Consider the following 17,442-nt stretch of genomic DNA (forward strand, 5'->3'; position numbering starts at 1 on the left):
TCCCCAGAGAAAAATATCCTTTTAAAATGAAGATGAAATGAAGATATTTTCAGATAAATGAAGATTTAGATCATAACCAATATAACTGTAGTATAGAAAACACTAGAGGGAGTTCTTCAGGTTGAAGGGAATTGACATTGGATGAAACAGGAAGGAAAGACCAACAGGTAGGAAAGAAGAGTATCAGAAATGGAAAATATGTGGGTAACTATAAAATTTGTTTTCTTTCCTAAATGTTATTAAAATATATGACTGTTTAAAGCAAAATAATGTAACATGGTACGGTGGGTTTTATAAGGTATGTAGTTGAAATGACAACAGTAGGAGAAAGAATAAAAAGTTCAGGGACTTCCCTGGTGGTTCAGTGGTTGAGACTCCACCCTTCCCCTAGGGGGTGTGGGTTCGATCCCTGGTTGGGGAACTAAGATCGTCATGCCCCATAGTGTGGCCAAAAAAAAAAAAAAAAAAAAGAATGAGGAGTGCAAATGAAATGATATTGTTACAGGTTCTTATATTTTACATAAAGTGGTATGATATTAATTCTAGTGTAAACTATATTAAAGATGCATATTTAATCCCTGGCGCAACCTCTAACAAGATGCATAGAGGTATAGCTGAAGAGCCAACAGAATTCAAATATATAAGAAAAAATTAATCAACCCCCCCCCCAAAAAAAAGCAAGAAAGGAGAAATAGTTAATTTTTTTTAATGTGGCAAATAGAAATCAACAAAATAGTAAACATAAATCCAAACAAATTAATAATTACATCAATATAAATTGATTACATATTTCAGTGAAAAGCCCTAAGACTGCCACACTGGATAAAAAATGTGAAACCCAAACTACATGCTATCTACCAGAAATGTATATTAAATGTAATCACAGATGGGTTCAAGGGAAAAAAGGTAGAAAAAGATATATTTGTGCACACAATAAGCACAAGCAAACTAGAGTGACTCTACTAATATTGGATAAAACAGATGTCAAGACAAGAGACACAGAGAAATGTTTCATGGTAGAAGGGTCAATTCATTGGGAAGAAACAATCATAAATGTGCATATACTATAATAACAGCTTCAAAATACATGATGCAAAAACTGAATGAACTAAAGGTAGAAATAGACAAATCCACAATCGCAGTTTTCATGTATCTCTTACTTCATACATATTCTACTGTTCGAAAAATGAGATTTAAGATTAGCCTAGATATTTTCAGATAATTTCTAAAGTTTTTTGAGAGGAGAAAAATCCTTCCATCTATGTATAACTAATACATAAAAAATTTAAGATGGGGAGGATGCTGGAGTGTGGTCGCTGGCAGGCTTATCCGGTTTCTTTCGTGAATGAACTCAAGACAGGACAAATCCAATTATTATTCATCTGGGAGACTTCTGAAGACACCCTCCCTAATGTTTATTTTTAAATCCTCCTCATCGGAAAACAATCATAAATTTATGTACTTAACAGAGCTTGAAAATACTTGAAGCAAAACTTAGTAGTACTAAAAGGAAAATAGAAATAGCCACACCTATCTCAGTAATTACTAGAACTAGATTTTTAAAAATCAGTAAGGATAAAGAACATCTAAGTGACAATATCAACCACCTTAAACTAATAGACTTTTATAGAACTATACGTTCACAAGCGCAGGGGGGAGAGAGGGAAAAAACCCAAAGAGAGGAGGGAGGGAGGGAGCGAGAGCGCGAGCAACCTCTGTGGGTCCAGGTTTGCTAGGGTTTGGGGGATATTGAGACTTGATGTATATCTACGTCCTGCTTGGGTATATATACTGAGCACCTGCCGTGTGCCTAGTACATATATTAGGCGCCTGCTGGTGCCAAGACCTCTCTAAGCCCTAGTAGGTGTTCCTCAGGGACAAAGCAAATCCAAGCTGCCAGCGTGTGCCTCGTTCAGCCCGGGGCAGCTTCGAAACCCCTCCCCCAGTAGCCCATCTCCAAGTCCGGAGGTCCACCGCCCGCTCCCGCCCCAAGCGCTCGCGCCCGCGCTTGCGCATTCCTCTCAGCCCATTGGGGCGAGGACCCGGCCCTCCCTACCGGGACTACATTTCCCACAAGCCTCTGCACCTAGTTTCCTTCCGCCTTCCTTGCTGGTGTCGGCTCGGAGAGGTGAGTTGGTCTGGTGCATTGAGGAAATGGGCGCGGGGGCGTCGCGGGGGCTGCGCGGGCTTCTGTGTGCACTGGGCTGAAGTGACTGTGTAGTTTGTGACGCTGACTGGACACTGGGCGCCTTGGTGCGTCCTCTGTCCTCCTGCTTCAGGGCCGCACAGATGCAGCGGCCCAGAATGGCTCCGAGTTAGATTTATGAACCTCACAGTGAAGGCCCCTAACAAAAAGACGCAGAAGAACAACAGCTCTCAGAACCACAGCTTAACCAGAGCTCCCTCCCAAGGCAGCTTTTGAGAACTCAGAGACATATTCCAGCCCTGGTCTTTGTACTCTGGCCATTCTCACCCGGAAGGGTCAGCTTTTCCCCAGGCTCCCTCTTACTTCCATCGGGTTATGTGTGTGGTGGATGGCGGGAGCAAATGTGGTAACGGGGGTGTGTCCTTAATCTGGACAGGCTGAGCTCCGAAAAAGGCGCAATGTGTCCAGATTCCCGTCTCCTTCCCCCAACCTGCTGATCTTTAGGAATGGAGTCAGAAAGGGGAAAATAATTATATATATACAATTATATATGTGTGTGTGTGTATATATATATATATATATATATATATATATATATATATATATATATATATATATATAATTATATATATGTTTATCTTTCCTCTTTGTTCCATGAAATGTAATTTTTATTTTTTTCTAGACGTGGGGACGTTTGCTTCTCCTGTGAAAGAGTGAAAAATCAGGTCGGACTGAAAAAAGAAAAAGCGGCCCTGCCATTAATCTGGATGGGAGAGAATAGACAGATAAAGCAAGCTGCAGAGTTAATAGAAAACATTATTTCTGCCCAGGTCATGCAGCAGTTGTAAAATGCCATAAAGACTCCCTTTTGGAGAGCTTATAGCTTTCTTACCAGTGTTGTTCCAGACCTGCCTTGCTGATTTTATTTTATCACTGGGGATACCCAGTTGCTAAATTACCCTCACTTCACTTTCTAGCACTCAATCTCCAATTAATCCCTGCCTCTCCTGTTCTCACCTCTGAAACAGCAGTCACTGAAGAATGGTTCCCAACTTCCTCAGAATCCTTCAGCTGGAATTCAGCTCTTTACAAAAGAGCTTTTCTTATCCCTCTCCTCCATCACATTCCAGCCATTCCTGTGGAATTTCCTCCCTCTCTTTAGTCAATAAATCTTATTTTGTTGGACTGTACAGGATTGTTACAGGTAGTCTTTAGCTGGTTAGGGTTTAACACCGGAATATCCTGTCCATTGGCGTGGTACTTTGTTCTTCCTTCCCAGTGAATGGTGGAGAGGATGAGGGTAGAGTCCCCCACCTCCACCAAGGGTATCCTCTCCTCTCCAGTGGCTATTCAGATGAACATTTGGCAGTCATTTAATTCCGCCTGTGAGTTGCTGCTTTCTAATAATTTGAATGGTCTGCAGGTAAACCTCATGCAGGGACGCTAACCGTAGAGCTTTATTTTAGGCTGTGATTTATTGTGATTTATTTATTATAGTTTAGTTGGAATCATACACTAGGTGCTTTGATCTTTTCCACTGCCCTGAGGTCAAAAGCAGGGAAAGATACGAGATGGTTTGATTGGTGACAGGGTCTTATGCTTTTGAGGCTTTTAGGAGTGGTAAGGTGATAGATTTTTAACAGAGAACTCTGTGTTAACAAGACAAGGGATTACTGGTGGGAGGGAAGGGAAACATCAGTAGAAATTTGAAAAGTGGTTTGAGGTTTTTGACGGCATAAGTTTGTTTCAGGCCACATATTTATGTGGTTTTATGACAGGCAGTTTAGTATAGTTGCCGTATGGGTTATGGAGCTGAATTATCAGGGTTCTAATCCTAATCCTTCACCCTTAGAGCTGGGTGAAGTTGGGGCAATTTATTTCATCTCTTTGTGCCACAGTTCCTTCATCTGTAAAAGGAGGATAATAATAGAACCTACTGTATAGGGTTGCTAAGAATAGGTGAATTAATATATGTAAAGTCCTCAGATAATGCTTGATACATAAGTGCTCAGTAGATTTAGTTGATATTATTAAAGTGTGATCCATGTTTTTTCTCATCACCTAGATCCAAAAATTATGAGGATTTTGCCATATGTGCTTCATCCATCCACATACCCTCCCTTTGTAAATTGTTGTTAATCAAGAGGAATTGCCTATCAGTCTGAAGCTCTGAAATTTATTAGCATTCTAAGGAAGAGCGGGGCTGAGAAGCTCAAATTTTTTGCGGATGAAAAAAGAAAGCGCAGAAGAGAATTTTCTTTAATAACTGTGGGAAGCAGTATGTAGTATTCTTCATCTTCAGTGATATAGCTGATGTTTATTAAATGTTTATTAGCTACTTTAGTGTGTTATTATATGTAGTGTCTTATTTAATACACATAACAATGCTTTGGGATAGAATCTATAGTTATCACCATTTTATATAGGAGGAATCTAAGGCTGAAAAGTTAAGTAACATGTCCAAGGTAACACACTTAATAACTGTCAGAGCTGAGATTTATATCTTGGAAGTTTGACAGCAAAGCCTATGTTAGTAATTACAACAATATACCAAATCTCGTCATCACGTATACTTGAACAAATCCTTCCCACCTTACTCAGAATCCATCATGAGGTGGGTGATATTAAGCTGACGACAGCAAGCACTGTCAAGTTATGTCCAGGTATAGCTGTGAGGTCTCTGTAAAAGAATTTCATACAGTACGATTTATGCCTTACAATTTTTATTTTAATGATGTTACATGCAAGGTTAGACAGATAGGACAAGAAGATCTAATAGCAGTTGGAGGGCTTCATAGGCACCTTAGCCCAAAGGATTGGTTCAGAAGCAAAAGAAACCCATTTGTCAGGACGCTGTGAAAGGAAGCAGCCATGAGACTGCCATCAGTGCCTAAAAGATATCAGAGACTTTGTCATCCTTTTCTAGGTAGTACTCTAACATATGGGTAAATTAAATCATAGAGTTGGTTCATGATTAAATCATGAATTAGACGCTGAAGTAAAGAAGAAAAGCCACTCAGGAAAAACAACAGCTGTTTTTAAGAGTATCCTGAACTTTTTTCTTCAGTTCAACAGAAGACTGGAGGAAAACTTGAATTGGGAAAGTCTTTCCCTTCTTTGGAGTATTTGCATACTCTAGGGTCACACTGTGTTTAATATGGTGGTGAGTGTTGTGAGCTACCACTGTAAACATTTTAACTGGTCCTTCTAGGCATACATGTGATTTTTTTTTTTTCTGTCAAAATAGTTTAAGGCCACACATGCTGGGGGGTTTTTGTATTTAACATACTGGCCTTACCCATTTCATCAAAGTTAGGGCAACATCATCACTTTTTACTCTTTGCATGGTTTTCAGTGGTATAGATGCAGTACAGTTTATTTAATCATTCCCCAGTTTAATTATTTTCAACTTTTATTCATTATAAACCAAATCTGTTCGCATATCTCTGCAAACATCTCTATATACATGTGCAAATAGTTCCTTTAGTCCCAGAAGTGGAGTTTCTGGTTTACAGCGTTACGGGGTTTAAATGCCGTTTCACACAGTTCTAAATTTGGACCAACCTAGTGTGCTGTGACCTTGCTAATACAGCGTATCATCAGTCTTTTAGATCTCCCAATCTAGTCGCTGTAAAGAGGTATTTTTTGGTTGCTTTAACACATTTCGTTAATTAGTAGTGAGGTCTAGTATCTTTTGAAAGGTTATTTCTATTTTTTAGTGAATTGCCCTTGCTCAGGTTTCTCTCAGTGAAGTAGAAATTCTACCCTTCAGAGGCAAAAACCAAAGTTGAAAGATGGCTTTTTAGTTAGAGGAATGTGGACTCAAAACAAAGCTCTGCCACTTAATAACTGTGAATCTGAGCAAATGATCTGACCCCTGAGCATTAGTTTTCTGAACTATGGAAAGGAGAGAGGAACTACTTTGCAGAACAATGCTGAGTGATGTACCTAAAGCAGCCATCACATGAAAGTTCTCAATGAATGTTTGTTGTTGACTAACTGCAACAATCATGAATCCTCTACTGAAAGAGAGGGGGTGGAAAAGGACGTCATGGTATGAGAGGTTCTGATTGGGAAACAGAGTAGTGAGTTGTCCTGGCTGGGGAAAGGCCAGTGCAGCTTTACAGTGGCAGGAACTGCCAGGCCCAATCTGTGTGGTTTTCAGTCTTTGTGTTTAGGAGGTTCAGGCAGGATCCTGGGGCTCATAGGGGGCTCTGTGTGCATGGTGTGGCCCTTTCTCAGCCCTGAAAAATTGAACTGGAAAGGGGAGATGCTGCTCAGGACAAGTCTGAGGAATCCAGTGTCAGGACCAGATCCACGCTGCCAGACGGGAAACTGGATAGAAATCCTCCCGCTGAAGTATCTGGGCTCTGCACAAAGATCATCATTGTTTAGCTGAGTTTCATCAGGGCTTGGATTTCTTCAGACTCCCTATACTCTCCTCCAGTTGGGTATGAGAGCAATGAGGGTATAGCGGTGAGGAGTAGTTTGGAAGCAGGAATGGAAGAGAAAAAAAGCTCATACTAAACATAAGTCATTTTGGGAGCTCTGAGGCACATCTGGTTTCATGGCTGCTTTTTCTTCTTCCAGGTCTGGCTTATCTGGACTCTGTACTTCTCCAACAGAGAAGTCTTGAAAAGGACTGACCGGTTCTTGCAGTTGGAAACAATGGCCCATGTAAGTTGGTGTTTCTTCTTCGTTTTTGAAATATTGCCAATTTCTAGGCCATGTTTCAGCATAAGGAATGATTATTCCTTATCCTGAAACTTCCTATTTAACAGAACTCCATCCAAGAACCCACTCTAGTTCCTCTCATTCCTGTGAGAGTTGGGGACAAATAGCTCAGTGTCCCCTATGTGCCCCCTTCCCTTTTTTCCACTAATGTGGACCATCTCCTATCTACAGAATCTTCTGTCAATAGCCATCAAGGAGCAAAAGTGAAATGCCTTGAGAAGAATGTGGGTATTCTCTGCAGAGTGTCCCCCCGTTAACATTTTTGATTTTAGCTTTTGATTTTAATACCTAAACTTCAGAGAAAGCATATTTCTCTGAATTACAGTGATTTTGGGTCTAGTTTTATATGGGAAAAATTTACATCCCCAATACACAATTTGACATCTTTTAAAAGTTTTTTTAACTTTGTTTTGCTGTGTAACGTACATAGAGAATAGTGCACAAATCAGAAGTGTGCAGCTGAATGAATTTTCATAAATTGAGTATATCTATGCTGTCAGCACTCAGGTCAAGAAAGAGACTATTACTAGCATTCACATGCCCCCCTTTCAGTCACTTTCTACCTACCCAGTCCAAATGTAACCAAATGTAATCCTGACTTTGCACACCATACAATAATGTTGCCTATTTTTAGAACTTTATGTAAGTGAAATTGTATAGTTCAATGTAACTTTTTTTTAAACAAAAAACAATGTGTAGGAAGTCTTGTTATATTCCAAATACAATTGCTGGATCATCAGAACCATCTGCAGATGTTTTGAAATGCATGCAGATATCATTAAAGGGGATGTGTATAACTGGTACTGCTGGTGATAAGGGGGGCCTCAGAGCAACATACAGAGTGTGAGCCAGGCCTGCCATTATGTTCTCCTTGGAAACGCATTTGCAAAGTGCACTTCACATGTAGCCCCTGTTTTTGTCATTTTGTAAAATGAGTTCCTAAGAAGTTGGAAAAGTATTGAAGTAACTTGTATAGAAAGAAGCAAAGCAAGTGAGAAAAAAAAATTTGGTAAAAGAGACAGTGAAAGTACTAAAGCCAGAGATATCATGTGTGCACTGACCCACATGTACTCTAATTCTGTCCTGGGGGAAATGTGAAGCTAGTTGGAGGGTTGGCATTGATGTATAATGCAGTATAATTCTTTGCTTTAAAATGATGGGGAAATAGGCACCCACCCAAAATGGTGGGAAAATAATGTAGTGTTAGAATGTCTTGATTTTCAGGAATGGATTATTAATATTAAGTGGGAGATCCCTGTTTTGAACTTTCCTTAATGATCTTGTGGTTTGATGAAAGAGAGAATTTGGTCTTATTTGACTGCTTATAGGGAAAACTCCAAACTTCTCCACAGACCTGAATTTTTTAAGTACATAAGATGAGATTTAGTATTGGCTGGTCTTAGTCCCTGTATGTGTTGAGATCTTATGGTATGTAAGGCTTTTAGGATTGGGTGGATTAGGTAGGGATATGATTGCGGCCTTGTATTGTGAGGCCTAAAAGTTCATATGCTGCCTTGATATCTTATCAAGTCTCCAAAGACTTAACCAAGAGTTCCCCTGCTCTCCCCAGATGTGGCCCCCATGCAATGGAAAAGACTCTTTACCTGGCTAGTTTCCCTATCAGCTAGACCAGCTAAACCCCTCCTAGTCCTCAACCTAATAGGTTTCACCTCCTTGCCAGCCCACAGAATTATTCAAACAAGCCCATCACATCCTCCTGCATTGGCCAGGGACCCCTCATCCTCTTTTTACTATAAAGCCTGCCTCCCACAGATCCTGCTTGTTCACCCTATTCCTGAGTGCAACCCCTGTGTGGCCCTGCATGACGTGTGGTGTCTTCCTCTCCCGGGCTGTGAGTATATGTGACTAATAACCTGCTGTCAGTCTCATCTGTCAGGTGTCGGATATTCAGTCATCTCATACCATTTAGGGTGAGGGATCCCTCCTTCAGCTATGGGGTGAGTAGGAGGTGATTGGAACAGAACTGCAAATAGAGATGAAGAATCATCTCCAGGAACCCCTGACAGAAGGATACTAGGAGCAGAGTACATCGTGTAGTTTTACAGGATGCTCTGGTTTAGAGCAGGGTTTCTCAACCTTGGAACTACACTTGACCTTTGAACAACGCAGGGATTAGGGACACTGACCCTTTGTGCAGTTGAAAATCTGGCCCTCTGTATATGCCATTCCTCCATATCTGGAATTCCTCATTATATGCAGTTCTGCATCCACAGATTCAACCAACCAAGAATTGCATAATACTGTAGTATTTACTATTGAAAAAAATATATGTATAACTGATACCACGCAGTTCAAATCTGTGTTGTTCAAGTTTCAACTGTATTAATATTTTGAGCCAGAGAATATTTTATTGTGGGGGATTGTCCTCTGCATTGTAGGATGTTTAATGGTATTCCTGGCCTCTACCAATTAGACGCTTCTAACACTCACACCCCTTCTCCCTAGTTGTGCCTATCAGAATTGTCTCCAGACATGACCAGATGTCTTCTGGGAAGTAAAATCACTCCTCATTGAAAACCACTGGTCCAGGGTGATACCTTTACCATTCGGTATCCTCTAACTCAGGAGTGAGGAAAGGTGTTCAGTGAGGGATGATGGATGATAAATAGTAAGAAGATCATCCAGAGGCATAAGTAATAGATAAAGTAGAATGTGAGAGTTGAGGAAGATTTTTGAGACTGTATTGAATCCAGACATCTAAAGAGAGAGGAAAAAAAAATTGGATTTAATACATTTGAAATGTGGACTGGCATGTAGCAAATTTTAAAAAATTTACTAAAGAATTTGTCATAACAGGGAAGATGCTTATAATAAAATGTGACTTTATGGTGAACTTGAGTCTATTTTCTTAGAGATTTCGTAGTACATTTCATTTTTATCAATGTTTTTTCATGATCAGTAAAGGGGAAAGAAGGTAGAAGACCTCATATTTCTTAAGAATTTGTGGTGGAGATACAGCTTGCAGAGGGTTTGTGTGCACTGTTTCATTTAATTGGAACTTCTTTTGGTTATTTTATTCCTTTCCAGATATTTTTGGGTAAAAATTTAATCTTATCTGCACTCACAGGACTGTTCAAGACATGTAGCACTATGCTTCAGTGATACTAATTTTGTTACTGTTCCTTACACATGTCATAAAGTTGCTTGCTGTGTGCTCCCTCCCTCTTTGCAATGCAATCATTGATCTCCCTTTCCATTTGAAAAATATTTCATTTATTTTCACAAGTTATCCATGAGTTTTATTTTTTCAGGGTTCAGTGACATTCAGAGATGTGGCCATAGACTTCTCACAGGAAGAATGGGAATTCCTGGACTCAGCTCAGAGGGACTTATATAAGGATGTCATGTGGGAGAATTATAGCAACTTCATCTCACTAGGTAAGGCTGTTTATCCCAAATTATACTGGCTTTCTCTTCTGTCAGTATCAGGACTATGTTTTGAGAAACTAGATAAAATTTTTCTCTCTGTTCCAAAGGAATGGTTCAAGCTTTGTTAGGTTGGAAGTAGGCCCCTCCTTTTAACACTTCATCACTCTCAGGTTCATCAGGCTAGGTCCTTCAGACTTGCTTCAGGCTCTGTTGTTTCCATGTTTCCTTAGTATCCAAGGGGCTGGGTTTGAATTCTGGGTTTTTTACGACAGAAGCATTCTCCAAGAAACCAGACTTCACTTTGTATTTGAGCTCGGAATTGATGTAGATGCTTAACCCTCCTTTATAATCCACCTGCAAAGAGAATACCTAGACTCAGGGATTCTGAGTCTCTTTAAAAATCAGAGGAGCCTGTAGAACTTACATAGTATGAGGTGGATCCACAAAGTTCATCTAAAACTCAAGTAAGTGCATTCTGTTTCCTATAACAGACATATTCAGTTCTACTTGCTTTGTGGTTGAAAGTTAAAGTCTAAGAACTTTGCATTCAACATTAAATGAATATCTTAGTAAGGATATGAGGATGTCTGAGGAAGCTTCTTATTCTCCTCTCAGCAAATTGATAACAATAAAAATTAATAGCTAGTATACACACATATTATGTGTATATATATATACATATAACTACATATACTTAGGTACTATTCTGAGCATTGTACATTATTAATTAATCCTCACAACAACTCTATGAGAAATATGCTATTATTATCCTTATTTCAGATGAGAAAATTTAGGCACAAAATGTTAATAACTTGCAGAGGTAGCATAGCAACAAAGGCAGGATATGAACCCATGCAGTCTGGATCCATATTCTGTGTTCTCAACTATTACAAAAGACTGCCTCTCAACAGAGCTTGTATGAGGTATGAGTTTAAATTGTTTTAAGGCCTGTTCTTACCCATCTGGTGTCTATTCCTTGTGGTCCTGAGGTTACCCTAGTATGAGTGTTCTTCAACTCCCTAGCATTTCTTTGCTCTTAGGCTTTATAAAGTACCATTTTGATCTATCGTTTATTATAAATTCAACCAAATCTGAACCTAAGGACTTTGGGGCTTATAATTTCATGTCACATTATCTTTTAAGCAGGACCTTCCATTTCTAAACCAGATGTGATTACCTTATTGGATGAAGGGAAGGAGCCCTGGATGGTTGTAAGGGAAAGGACAAGAAGACATCACCCTGGTGAGTGAGGGCTTAGCAGGCATGGGGAAGTCATTACTATAGGTAATAGCCAAGTATGTTAGGGTAGAGACATACCCTTGAGATGTTACACATCTCTCTTCAAAAGCCCATAGCCTGTGGAGAAGAGGCCTGAGACCTAGGAAGCAAATTAAAATCTTTTAAGCCTGGGCTAGCAAAGGAACTTCCTACTGGCCTTGATTACAACTCTGTGTTTCTTGTCTCATGTTTCTCTCCCACTTCAAAGAGAGAAGCTGTTCTCAGTAGAAGGAAAAAAATGATAATAAATATGAGTTAAAATCAACAAAATAGAAAAAGAAAAACAGTGAAAATTAATAAAACTTAGAGTTGATTTCTTGAAAAGATCAACAAAATTGATAAACACCAGCTTGACTAATCATGAAAGAAAGAGAGACAACATAAATTACTAATACCAGGAATGAAAGAGAGGTTTTCACTTCACATTTTACAGCCATTAAAAAAATAATAAGAGAATACCATGAGTAACTTTATGTCAGTAAATTTGACAACTTAAATGAAATGGAAAAATTCATTGAAAAATATAGCTTACCAGACCTGACACAAGAGAAAAAAGAAAATATGAATAACTTCATATCTGCTAAAGTAATTGAATCCATTATCAGAAGTCTTTCCAGAAAGAAAATGCTAGGCCCAGATGGTTTCACTGGTGAATTCTATTAAATATTTAAGGAAGTAATATTACAGTATTACACAAATTCCTTCAGAAAAAGAAAGAACTCCTTCCAACTCATTTTATGAGACTACTATAACTCTTTTACTAAGTTCATGAAGGATATAAGTCTATAATTTTTTTCCCTTTGGTAATTTCTGTCCTTTGTGAATATAGATATAAAATGCTTAAAAAATATCAGGAAATTAAATCCAGCAATATATAAAAATGATGACCAAGTAGGGTTTATCCCAGGAAAACCCTAGCTTAGTTTAACATTAAAAAATTAATCAGTGTAATTTATCATATTAACAGAAATGTGAGAAACCATGTGATCATCTCCATAGATGTAAAAATAGCATATGACAAAATTCAACATCCATTCATGATAAAAATTCTCAGGAAACTAGAAACTGAGGGGAGCTTCCTCAATCTGATAAAGGACATTTGCTGAAAAAATACTACATCATTAACTTCATCATACTTGATTGAAGAGTTTCCCCCAAGATTGTGAACAAGGCAAGGATGCCCAGTCTCCCCAATTCTACTTAACATTGTATTGAAGGTTCTAGCATTGCAATAAGGCAAAAAGAGATAAGAGATATTATAAAGATGAGAAAGGAAGAAGTAAAACTATTTGGAGATGGCATAATTATATACTTAGAAAATTGTAAGGAATCAAAATAACAGCTGCTCAAAGCAGTAAGTGAAGATCACAGTAAGATCACAGGATACAAGGTTGAGCTACAAAAATCAATTGTGTTATTATAAACTAAGAGTGAAAAAAATTAGAAAATTAAAGTCAATTAAGAAAAATTAAAGTCAATTAAGTCAATTTACAGTAGTGTCAAAAAAACAAAATACTAAGGAATAAATTTGACAAAATGTGTAAAACCTCTATAATAAAAATGATGGAACATTGCTAAGAGAAATAAAAGAAGACCTAATGAATAGAAAGATACCATTTTGGGGATGGGGACTCGGTATTGTAAAAATGTCAATTGTATAGATTCAACACAATTCCAGTCATAATCCTAGGAACCTTTTTTTTTTTTTTTTGTAGACATTAACAAGCTGATTCTAAAATTTATATGGAAAAGCAGTGGACTTAGCATGTCTAAAACAGTCTTGAAAAAGGAAGAACATATTATAGAACTTAGACTACATGACTTCAAGATACTTCAAGATATATTATAAAACTCTAATAATCAAGACATTATGGTATTGGCTAAGGATCAACAAACAGAACAGAGACCCTAGATGTAGACCTCACATGCACTTAAAGGGTCATTTATTTATTGACAAAGGCATCAAAGCATTCTAGTGGAGAAAGGAAAGTCTTTTCAACAACTGATGCTGGAATAGCTGGAAAAAACCTTGAACTCTGTCTCATTCCAAAATTAATTTGAGATGTACATTAAACATAAATATAAAAACTAAACATTAAAAAATCTTAAAAACCAAATATAAAAGCTAAGTATAAAAAATAAAATGAAAATTTAAGAACTAAGTATACATTTTATATATGAGAAATATAAAGCTTTTAGAGGAAAACATAGGGGAATGACTTGGTAGTAGGCAAAGGTTTCTTAGGAGAAAGCAATAACCATAAAAATTAAAAATTGATAAGTCACAATTTATCCAAATTAAAAACTTTGTCTTATCAAAATATACTAATAAAAAAATGAATAGGTGAGTCACAGACTGAGAGAAAATAGTAGTAAAACAAAGGACCAGTATCCAGTCTCTACACTACAACTCAACACTATGATGAACAACCCAATTAAAAAATGGGTAAATGGTACATCCATACCATGGAATAATGCTCACCAACAAAAAGGAATATATTATTAATACACACAACGACTTGGATGAACCTCAAGGAAATTATGCAGAGTGAGAAAAACCAATCACAAAAGGTTATATACTGTATGACTCTAATTGTCTAATATTTATGAAATAATAAAATTATAGAGATGGGAAATGGATTAGTGGTTGCCAGGGGTTAGGAACGTAGGGAGGGGAGGAGATGGTTGGGCTATAAAGGAATAACACAAGGGAGTCTTGTGGTTATGATATAGTTGAGTATGTTCATTGTGGTAGTGGTTATGCAAGGCTACACATGTGATAAAATTGCATAGAACTATATACATACACATACGTGATGGCATGTATAACTGGTGAAATCTAAGTAAGCCCTATGGTTTATACCAAGGGTAATTTCTTGGTTTGAATATTGTACTATAGTTTGTAAGATGTTAACATTGAAAGGGGCTGGGTGAAGCCTGCATGAGAGTTTCCTGTACATTTCTTTGCAACCTCCTGTGAATCTACAGTTATTTCAAAATAAAAGTAAATAAAAAATGTCCTGTTGGGGGTGATAGGTAAAAGATTTGACAAAGAGAGGAGCTACTCTTTTTTCTTGATCAATGACTACAATTCATCTATATCTAAATCTGTATTAGGCAGCTCAGGCTGCCATAACAAAATACCATGGACTGAGTGACTTAGACAACAGAAATGTATTTTCTCATAATTCTGGTGGCTAGAAGTCTGAGATTAGCATCTTGGGGCCTGACGAGGGCTCTCTTCCTGGCTTGCAGATGACTCTGTTCTCACACTGTCCTCACATGGTGAAGAGAGAGAGCACAATCTCTCTCTTCCTCCTGTAAGACCACCAGTCCTATCCTATCCTATTCTACCCACCAGTCCTGTGAATTAGGACTCCACCCTTACTACTTCATTTAACCTTAATTGCCTCCTAAAAGCACTTTCTCCAAATACAGTCACATTGGGTGTCAGGCCTTAAATGTATAATTTTGGAGGGCCACAATTTGGTCCATAGCAATATCTATATGGGATCCAGTTTCTTTCCAGTCTAACTAGTATATATATATTTGCTTGCCTAAAAATATGTTCATTCATTTATTCGGCAAATACTTGTGTGCCCAGTCTGAACCAAGCACTGTCCTAGACACCAGTAGGACAATTGTGAGCAAGAGTGGTAGTTCCCAGCAGTCTTGTTGTTTACATTTTAATAGGAGAAGGGACATTAAGTAAACAAGTAAATGAATAAACAGTATTATATAGTGACAAGTGTTATTAAGAAAAGTGAGGAGAGCCTCCCATCAAGCCTCTTAGATAGCGTCAACCACCAGAGGGCAGACAACAGAAGCAAGAAAAACTACAATCCTGCAGCCTGTGGACCAAAAACCACAGTTACAGAAAGACAGAGAAGATGAAAAGGCAGAGGACTATGTACCAGATGAAGGAACAAGAAAAAACCCCAGAAAAACAACTAAATGAAGTGGAGATAGGCAACCTTCCAGAAAAAGAATTCAGAATAATGATAGTGAAGATGATCCAGGACCTCGGAACAAGAATGGAGGCAAAGATTGAGAAGATGCAAGAAATGATTAACAAAGACCTAGAAGAATTAAAGAACAAACAAACAGAGATGACCAATACAATAACTGAAATGAAAACTACACTAGAAGGAATCAATAGCAGAATAACTGAGGCAGAAGAACGGATAAGTGACCTGGAAGACAGAATGGTGGAATTCACTGCTGCGGAACAGACTAAAGAGAAAAGAATGAAAAGAAATGAAGACAGCCTAAGAGACCTCTGGGACAACATTAAATGCAACAACATTCGCATTATAGGGGTCCCAGAAGGAGAAGAGAGAGAGAAAGGACCAGAGAAAATATTTGAAGAGATTATAGTCGAAAACTTCCCTAACATGGGAAAGGAAATAGCCACCCAAGTCCAGGAAGCGCAGAGAGTCCCATACAGAATAAACCCAAGGAGAAACATGCCGAGACACATAGTAATCAAAGTGGCAAAAATTAAAGACAAAGAAAAATTACTGAAAGCAGCAAGGGAAAAACGACAAATAACATACAAGGGAACTCCCATAAGGTTAACAGCTGATTTCTCAGCAGAAACTCTGCAAGCCAGAAGGGAGTGGCATGATATACTTAAAGTGATGAAAGGGAAGAACCTACAACCAAGATTACTCTACCTGGCAAGGATCTCATTTAGATTTGATGGAGAAATCAAAAGCTTTACAGACGGGCTTCCCTGGTGGTGCAGTGGTTAAGAATCTGCCTGCCAATGCAGGGGACACGGGTTCGAGCCCTGGTCTGGGAAGATCCCACATGCCACGGAGCAACTAAGCCTGTGAGCCACAACTGCTGAGCCTGCGCGTCTGGAGCCTGTGCTCCGCAACAAGAGAGGCCGCGACAGTGAGAGGCCCGCGCACCGCGATGAAGAGTGGCCCCCGCTCGCCGCAACTGGAGAAAGCCCTTGCACAGAAATGAAGACCCAACACAGCCAAAAATAAATAAATAAATAAATAAATTTATTAAAAAAAAAAAAAAGCTTTACAGACAAGCAAAAGCTAAGAGAATTCAGCACCACCAAGCCAGCTCTACAGCAAATGCTAAAGGAACTTCTCTAAGTGGGAATCACAAGAGAAGAAAAGGACCTACAAAAACAAACCCAAAACAATTAAGAAAATGGTCATAGGAACATACATATCGATAATTACCTTAAACGTGAATGGATTAAATGCCCCAACCAAAAGACATAGACTGGCTGAATGGATACAAAAACAAGACCCATATATATGCTGTCTACAAGAGACCCACTTCAGACCTAGGGACACATACAGACTGAAAGTGAGGGGATGGAAAAAGATATTCCATGCAAATGGAAATCAAAAGAAAGCTGGAGTAGCTATACTCATATCAGATAAAATAGACTTTAAAATAAAGAATGTTACAAGAGACAAGGAAGGACACTACATAATGATCAAGGGATCAATCCAAGAAGAAGATATAACAATTATAAATATATATGCACCCAACATAGGAGCACCTCAATACATAAGGCAACTGCTAACAGCTATAAAAGAGGAAATCGACAGTAACACAATAATAGTGGGGGACTTTAACACCTCACTTACACCAATGGACAGATCATCCAAAATGAAAATAAATAAGGAAACAGAAGCTTTAAATGACACAATAGACCAGATAGATTTAATTGATATATATAGGACATTCCATCCAAAAACAGCAGATTACACGTTCTTCTCAAGTGCGCACGGAACATTCTCCAGGATAGATCACATCTTGGGTCACAAATCAAGCCTCAGTAAATTTAAGAAAATTGAAATCATATCAAGCATCTTTTCTGACCACAATGCTATGAGATTAGAAATGAATTACAGGGAAAA

General features: G+C 38.3%; 1 protein-coding gene across 5 annotated transcripts in view; it reads left to right on the top strand.

The window, feature by feature from the left end:
- Positions 1-2,080: 2,080 nt before the first annotated feature.
- ZFP14 (ZFP14 zinc finger protein) overlaps positions 2,081-17,442 on the top strand; it is a 69,366-nt gene continuing 54,004 nt past the window's right edge. The window contains exons 1-6 of one of the 5 annotated variants that reach the window (XM_007165213.2): positions 2,106-2,128; positions 2,829-2,871; positions 6,737-6,823; positions 8,654-8,732; positions 10,153-10,279; positions 11,414-11,512. In XM_007165213.2, the coding sequence (XP_007165275.1) occupies positions 8,703-8,732; positions 10,153-10,279; positions 11,414-11,512 (256 nt within the window). In that variant the 5' untranslated portion in view covers positions 2,106-2,128; positions 2,829-2,871; positions 6,737-6,823; positions 8,654-8,702. The other 4 variants (XM_057533317.1, XM_028165142.2, XM_057533318.1 and 1 more) reach the window with 4 other exon arrangements.

Source organism: Balaenoptera acutorostrata, chromosome 19 (assembly GCF_949987535.1).
Source record: "Balaenoptera acutorostrata chromosome 19, mBalAcu1.1, whole genome shotgun sequence".
Classification (NCBI taxonomy): Eukaryota; Metazoa; Chordata; class Mammalia; order Artiodactyla; family Balaenopteridae; genus Balaenoptera; species Balaenoptera acutorostrata.